Source organism: Pteropus medius, unplaced genomic scaffold, assembly GCF_902729225.1.
Source record: "Pteropus medius unplaced genomic scaffold, Ma_sr-lr_union100, whole genome shotgun sequence".
In the NCBI taxonomy this organism is placed as follows: domain Eukaryota; kingdom Metazoa; phylum Chordata; class Mammalia; order Chiroptera; family Pteropodidae; genus Pteropus; species Pteropus medius.
This window is the reverse complement of record NW_024349800.1, coordinates 5422961-5429524: the sequence shown is the minus strand read 5'-3', so window position 1 is coordinate 5429524 and position 6564 is coordinate 5422961. Positions and strand designations below refer to the sequence as shown.

At 51.4% G+C, this 6564-nt stretch overlaps 1 protein-coding gene across 3 annotated transcripts; it reads right to left on the bottom strand.

Annotated features, from left to right (window-relative positions):
• Nucleotides 1-436: 436 nt before the first annotated feature.
• TRH (thyrotropin releasing hormone) lies at nucleotides 437-3659 on the bottom strand. 3 transcript variants are annotated; one of them, XM_039886816.1, is made up of 3 exons: nucleotides 3381-3659; nucleotides 2280-2501; nucleotides 437-1653 (listed from the first exon to the last, which is right to left on the bottom strand). In XM_039886816.1, the coding sequence occupies exons 2-3, from the start codon at nucleotides 2491-2493 to the stop codon at nucleotides 1136-1138; spliced, it is 732 nt and encodes a 243-aa protein (XP_039742750.1). In that variant the 5' UTR covers nucleotides 2494-2501; nucleotides 3381-3659; the 3' UTR covers nucleotides 437-1135. The 3 variants fall into 3 exon arrangements, with proteins under 3 accessions (XP_039742750.1, XP_039742751.1, XP_039742752.1); XM_039886817.1 differs by having other exon boundaries at nucleotides 3385-3659; XM_039886818.1 differs by having other exon boundaries at nucleotides 3273-3649.
• Nucleotides 3660-6564: the final 2905 nt, after the last annotated feature.

The window sequence follows — 6564 nt, the reverse complement described above, 5'->3', positions numbered from 1 at the left end:
TTGAGTTCCCAACCATAACTTTTGTTCTCATTGTGCCTGCCAGATGACAAAGACTGTTGATTTCTCCCACAGAACCATGTTGATTATAAACCTGAGCCACACTAGCCCTCTCACCAAACCAGGCAAATCAAGGAGGGTCCTGAGATGGCCTCTCAGACCCATGGCTCCACTTTAACCAGCTTTGTGTCTTCCATAGCCCTTCCTCTTCTCTTAGCTTGTTTTCCCAGGTGTCAAATGGGCTCCAGAGTCCCTGTCCATCTCCCAAGCCTGCTCTGAGATGGGGGCAGTGGAAAGGACTTTTTATTCCCTGGGGTCCTATTCCCTTCTCAGCAGAGCTAGGGAGTGCTAGTCCTGTCCCCCCTCAATGCTGATAAGAGAAACCCCACACAGGAAAGTGTAAGTGCTGAGACAAAACCATAATCACAGAGCTCCAACATTATCTAGATGAATGTTTTATTATCATTAGGATGATTGCCATTGACAAGAGGAAGGCGTTTAACAGGTTATATACAAGCCACAACTTCCAGGGTGATGTTTACATATTCCCACATACATTTATCCCACGGCCACCACACAGCACACCACCACAAGGGATCTCCACCTAAAATGCTTCCTCCAAGAATACAGCTGAGGGTCAGTCACTGCCCACCACAAGAAAATAAGCAAACAAACAAAACACCCAAGAAAGGGCGAGATTCTGGGTTCTAAGGTAAAGTTTACATGTGGTAGATCCTAACACATGGGGCAGGAAATAGAAGTTAGATTTAGACATTTAATCCCACCCCACCCCACTGGCTGCTTTCCCCAGAGGCACTCTGCCCTTTTCTGGGGATCCCTTAGAAGACACAGAAGGGTCATCTCAGGCAGGGCTAAAGAACAGGAGCAGGCTTGCAAGGTAGTAAAGGAACTCTGGGACCTGACTGCTTGCCAGCGATACAAAATGGAGTAATATGGGGTTTTAACTCATAGGCTGGCTTTCCCATGTCCCTGAAGGCCAGGGGTTTGTACATACAAGGCGTCTCAGGTTTAAGATCAAAGAGCTAAGGAGGAGAGAAAAAGGGGGTCACAAAGGGATGGAGCATACAGGGCTCAAGACAGTCTTAGATCTTAAACTTGACTTCACAGGAAACTGGGCTCACTCCTCCAGAAGCTCCCTGGCCCAGGCCTCTCGCCTGCCTGGGTGCTGCCGCTTCTCTGCCTCCTGGCCCCTGGTCAGGTCATCCAGAAGGCCTAGCAGGAGGCTGGCTTGACCACAGGCTCCCCGGAGCCTACATGGGCCTCCCATGGCCCTCTTGCCCGGATGCTGGCGTTTCTCAGGCATCAGCTCTCCCTCCTCTTCCTGCTCCTTTCCATCCTCCTCTTCCTCCCAACTCCTTTGGGCCTTGGGATCCACCAGCCGTCTGCCTGGGTGCTGCCTCTTGGTGAAAGTGTACCCAAGCCAAGAGGAACGCCTGCCAGGGTGCTGCCGCTTCTGCTGGGTCGCTTCAAGAGACCACACAGCTGCATCCTCCCGCCGGCCTGGGTGCTGCCGTTTGTGGGGTCCCACAGCCCCTTCTTCTTCCTCTTCCTCTTCAACTCTCTCTTCTGCCTCCTCCTCCCTTTTGCCTGGATGCTGACGCTTGGAGAGCCAGTCAGGTTGAAAGATCTGGGACTCTTAAGGGATGAAAGAGGCCAGTGAGAGACCTCTGAGTACCCCCTTCAGCCTTCCTCCCAATCAAGAAGGATTCCCTGAAGCACTTACCCAGTCATGGCCTTGCACCTGCCTCAGGACTAACAGACACTCACAAAGGTGGTCAAAGGCTCCAATTCCAGCTCTGTCACTCCCTAGCTGTGTGACCATAAACAACTCATTTAACCTCTCTGAGTCTGTTTTATTTTGTGTAAAGTGAAAGGTAATCACAGTACCTACCTAAGAGGTTGTTAAGATCAAATAGTGTGATAAGGTGTTTGAAGTGCTTAGAATAGTGAGTGCATATATGCACCTGGTAAGGAGTAATTAGAACTGTCACCCTCATAGACTCTCTCTCCAGCAGAGAAACTTCCCCACTGAAGGTCTGTTCTCTGTGAAATATTCCCAGAACTGAGATAAAAGAGGAATCTGATCCTAGGAAAGGGTCAACTCACGACTCTGCCAAGAGTGTGGCCAATGAGAGTTTCTGAACTTCTGAAAGGCAAGTGGCTGGTTGATCTAGTCGCTCCTTCCCCTCTGCGTCTGAGTCCATCAGCCCTCTCCTCCGCCTCCTCTCACCCAGGCAGCTCGGGACAGACCCGCCCCTCACCAGATTCGCGATCTCCCTGGTCCCCTCGCAGCCGCTGGAGGTCTTCCCGGAGGAGGAGGAGGCGCTCCGCCTGGCGCAGGAGGTCGTCCAGGCCCGGGTACTCGGTAACCATCGCTGCCTCCTGCTGAGCCACCTCTGGCTGTGCGCTGCCGCTGGGGACATCGGTCAAGGTCAGGGTCAAAGCCATAGCGAGCAGCAACCAAGGACCAGGCATCGCGGCGTCTGGGCGATGGAAGACAGAGCATAAGCGCGCCGAGTCCCCTTCCCAGCCAGCTCCACCTCCCTGTTTCCTGTCCCAGTGGGTCCCCAAGGCCGGAGTAACAAACCGTTTAAACACTCCTGGGAGCAGGACCACCTGCCCCTGTGGGGCCTAGCGGGAGCAGCGGGAAGATCTGCCTCTGGCTCTAGGGGTCTTCACCCACAGAGATGCTTGCTTGGTGCGCCTGCCGGAGCCAGGTTCCGCCTCTGCCAGCCAGGAGCCAGGTCACCACCGCCACCGCTCAGTGGTCCGGCGGAGCTGGGGCAGCCAGCGCTGGGGCGGACTCGCCAGGCTAAGATTCTCCCCAAGGTTCTCAATTAAACAGTCTTATCCCGACACTCTTTGGCCAACATTCTAATTCCAACGCTAAGATCCTATCTCTGATGCTAACATTGTATAGCTAAACTAGAAATCTAATTCCAATGCTAAAATTCTAATTTCGACGTTAATCCCAACACTGAAATTCTACCTCTAGCGCTGAGACTAAGATTCTATGGCTAAATTCGATTCCGACGAGAAAATTGTGTTTCTAATGTCAGGATTCAGTTTCTAGCTCCCAAGCTCTCACGCCGCCGCACTGACTGCCTAGCTGTGCGTCCTGGCGCGGACCTGAAGCTGGCGGCCAGGCAGGCGTGGGTTGGCGAACCTTTCATCCGCCGCTCCAGACGCCGAGACATGAGTGCACCATGTGCCCGCGCCGTGGAAGACCCGGGAGTACGAGCGCAGCACCCCACCTGCGTCCAGATGCCGCCGCTTCTCCCGGGGCGCACCCGAGGGCGGGCGGAGAGGGCCCGTTTCCTGGACGCCACCTGCAGGTGGAGAGGGACGAAGGTAACGGTTACCTGCCTGGCGCGAGCTCAGCCGGACCGGTCCGGGGTCCTGGGGCTGCGAGTCCGGAGTTTCAGGGTCTGAAAGAGGCGGGTCAAAAGTCCTGGAGCGCAGGCAGGACTCCAGACCCCAGCTGCCCGCTGCTCTGCGGGGCTGCTGCTTATATCCGCGCGAAGTGGCGGCGCGGGTGAGGTCAGCGGGGAGGGGTCGCGGCCGCCGGGAAGGGGCGCTGACGTGAGCCAGCCCTAAGGGTACCCCTCCCGCCAGCCTGCTAGCTCCGCCGGAAATCTAGGTCGGGGGCGGGGGGAGCGGAGCGGGAGGTGGAGCGAACAGCTGTAGGACCGACTGCTGCTACAGGACCGACTGCCGCTGCAGGGAAGTTTCTGCACCCAGCTCCAAAGGTCTGTTTTCCAAAAGAACACTCGTGTAGGGGACACAGAGATAGGGAGACACAGAGAATCACAAAATTAAAAAGAGACACATAGGAGAAAACAGGAGATAAAGACTGAGAGATCCATACAGAGAGAAACAGGAATACAGAGCAGACACACACCACAGGACCAGAGACAAAGACACGGAGACAGAGACAGAGACAGAGAGGGAGAGAAGGGGGAAGAGAGGGAAAAAGGGAGGGGGAGAGAAAGAGAGAAGGAGAAATTATGAGTCAAGTGGGGTCCGGGCTCTGATCTTGATTCTATTACCTCTGGCAAATGCCTCCCACTCACTCTCTGGGCCTCAATTTTCTTATCTGTACAGTGGGGAAGGGAGACAGTTTTGGGGGACAGGTTTCAGAATACCAAAACTGGTAGCCTGTGGGCCACCGCCGGTTTACAGCCTGTTTTGTATAATTCCCAGTTTTTTGGGGAAAAAAATCTGAATAACCAACATTTAAAAACCAAGAGAACTCATGAAAAATGTGGATTTATGGCTTCTCTTGAAATTCTCTTGGAAAAAAGTGGACCTCCATTTCCTTCTGATAAGAGACAGCTGGAGCTGAGCTGGGCTGTCCCTAGTCACCACACTTTCTACCACTTCCTACTGTCTCCCAATGTATTGCCTCAGTCACCAAGATGAGACATTAAAGTTTGTGGCCCCTAGACCAGAAGTCTGTTGGAGTCTACCCCACCCAAACAAAGGAGGAGAGGAGATGCAGGGAGGAGAAAAGTACAGATGCCAAGGAGCTTGTTCCCCACTCACTCCCCAAAGTCACATGATAACTTGGAAGAAAACCCTGCCACATTGAGTGCTTGGGCACAGACTGCATCCTGAAGCATTGAATGGGCAACCACAGTGTTCCAGGCTACCTTTGTCAGTCCTGGAGACACAGAAGTTAGCCATACACACTTAGATAGAACCACATTTTAGGCAGAAGGAATAATGTAGGTCAAAACATCTGCTACCTCTGGACAGTACTAACATTATTCTGCCTCCACATTCAGTATTTCTTTAGCCTAAAACTTTAACTGAGTATCTGTTATATGACCCAGATGATGCTAGTGGTCTGGCAAGGGACTCCAAAAATGTTTAATTATTACCTCTTTTTCTTGGCAGAGCACCCAACCTTCCTGGCAGTCTGCCATCTTATTGCATCCTCACGTCACCCAGCAAGATAAACAAGGTATTAGTCCCACTTTACAGATAGGGATATAGAAGCCTGGGGAGGCAGAAGGACTTCAAAGGTTAGAGGTAGAAGAGAACTTTCAGGTCATCAGTTCTCTATTTTTAGATGAAGAAACTGAGGCCTGGAGAGATGGTGTGATCAGCTTCCCCACTCCCGGGCACACTTTGTGCTCTTAAGGTCAGATGGTTGGCTGGGGTAGATTGCAAACCTGAATCCCCAGGCTTGATCCCCCAAGCAGATTCCAGGATTCAAAGAATTGCCATCCTAGCTAAACGTTTAATCAGAAAGATACACCTGTTATCTTTCATATATAATGGTGGTGTAAATTGAAAAAGCCTCTTTGGGTGGCAACCTGAAAATTTAACACATGTGTACCTTCCACAAGACAATTCCATTTCTCAGAATCTATCCTACAGGTACCCATACCCGTGCATGAGGATATGTATGCAGCATATTCAGTGCATCATGGTTTATAGAAGAAGCCAGAATTGGAAACAGCCTGGATGTCTATCCACCAGGAGGGGTCTGCTTAAATCAACTAGGGCCCATGCAAAACTATAGGCTACTATTTCGACTTTAGATAAATGAGGCAGTTCTATATGAACAGACGTGGAATAAGCCAGGGTATATTGATAACTGAAAAAAAAACAGAGTGGAGATCAATGTGTACATCATGTAGGTTTGTGGTGGTACAGGAGGTACAGCTGGTAGCTCTTATGCAGAGACTGTCTCTGTTGGGATGCACAAGTACAATGCAGAAGGGGAACTGGGGAGTCCGGGCAGGGAGGACAGTGCAGGGGGGCTTGCTAAGTACTGTTTGAATTTTTCTCTGTGCAGCATTTCCTAACCACAGACTAACACAGTGCCAAAAACCAAAACAACAAAATCTCCTCTGAGTCTGAGGCCAGAAGGAGGGATAAGTGTGAATTGATAGAAAAGCTGCCTGGTTGAAGATGAGAAGGCTGAAACATTGCCCCCTGGTGAGCCCATTTGTTGTGTTTCTATAGTCAAGGATTTGAGTTGCCTATTAGGAGACTTCCTGGATGGCTGAGGAAAGGGGAAGGGTGTTCTCACACAACCCTAGGAACCAGAGAGGGCTGTACAAATAACAAAAGTGTCCTCAGTATGCCAACTCTCTCCCACTCTCTCTGCCTCCACTCTTCTTCTCTCTCTTCCTTCCTTCCCTTGGCAAAGATTCACTGAGCCCTTAGTAGGTACCAGGACCTGTTCTAGACCATGGGCACTGTACTGACCCTGTGTTTCTGATGTTTGCCTGCCGGGGTCTTGATGACTCTGGATAGACCTCCTATCCCAGGTTTACACAATTCCTAGAGCAAGTAAAAGACTCTTCTGGGAGCAGCTTTCACATGCAAACAAACCAATCCAGAGTCCACACCCCCACCACACTGGGCTGTTATCCCCCTGCCCTAATCGCCCAGGGCCAGGTATCAGACAGCTAGGAACAGTTCCCATTCCCCAGAGCCCACTGAAATTATTCAAATGAGCCAATTCTAAACCTTCTGCTCCTGTATACTGCCATGCCAGCCTGAACGTGCCTGATCTTGTCTGGATCTTGT

Excerpts from the sequence above, each read along its gene's own strand:
- TRH (XM_039886816.1), bottom strand. The coding sequence starts at position 2,493 with ATGCCTGGTCCTTGGTTGCTGCTCGCTATGGCTTTGACCCTGACCTTG. Across the intron at positions 1,654-2,279 it reads CCAGGGAGATCGCGAATCTG|AGTCCCAGATCTTTCAACCT; the intron begins GTGAGGGGCGGG and ends TCATCCCTTAAG.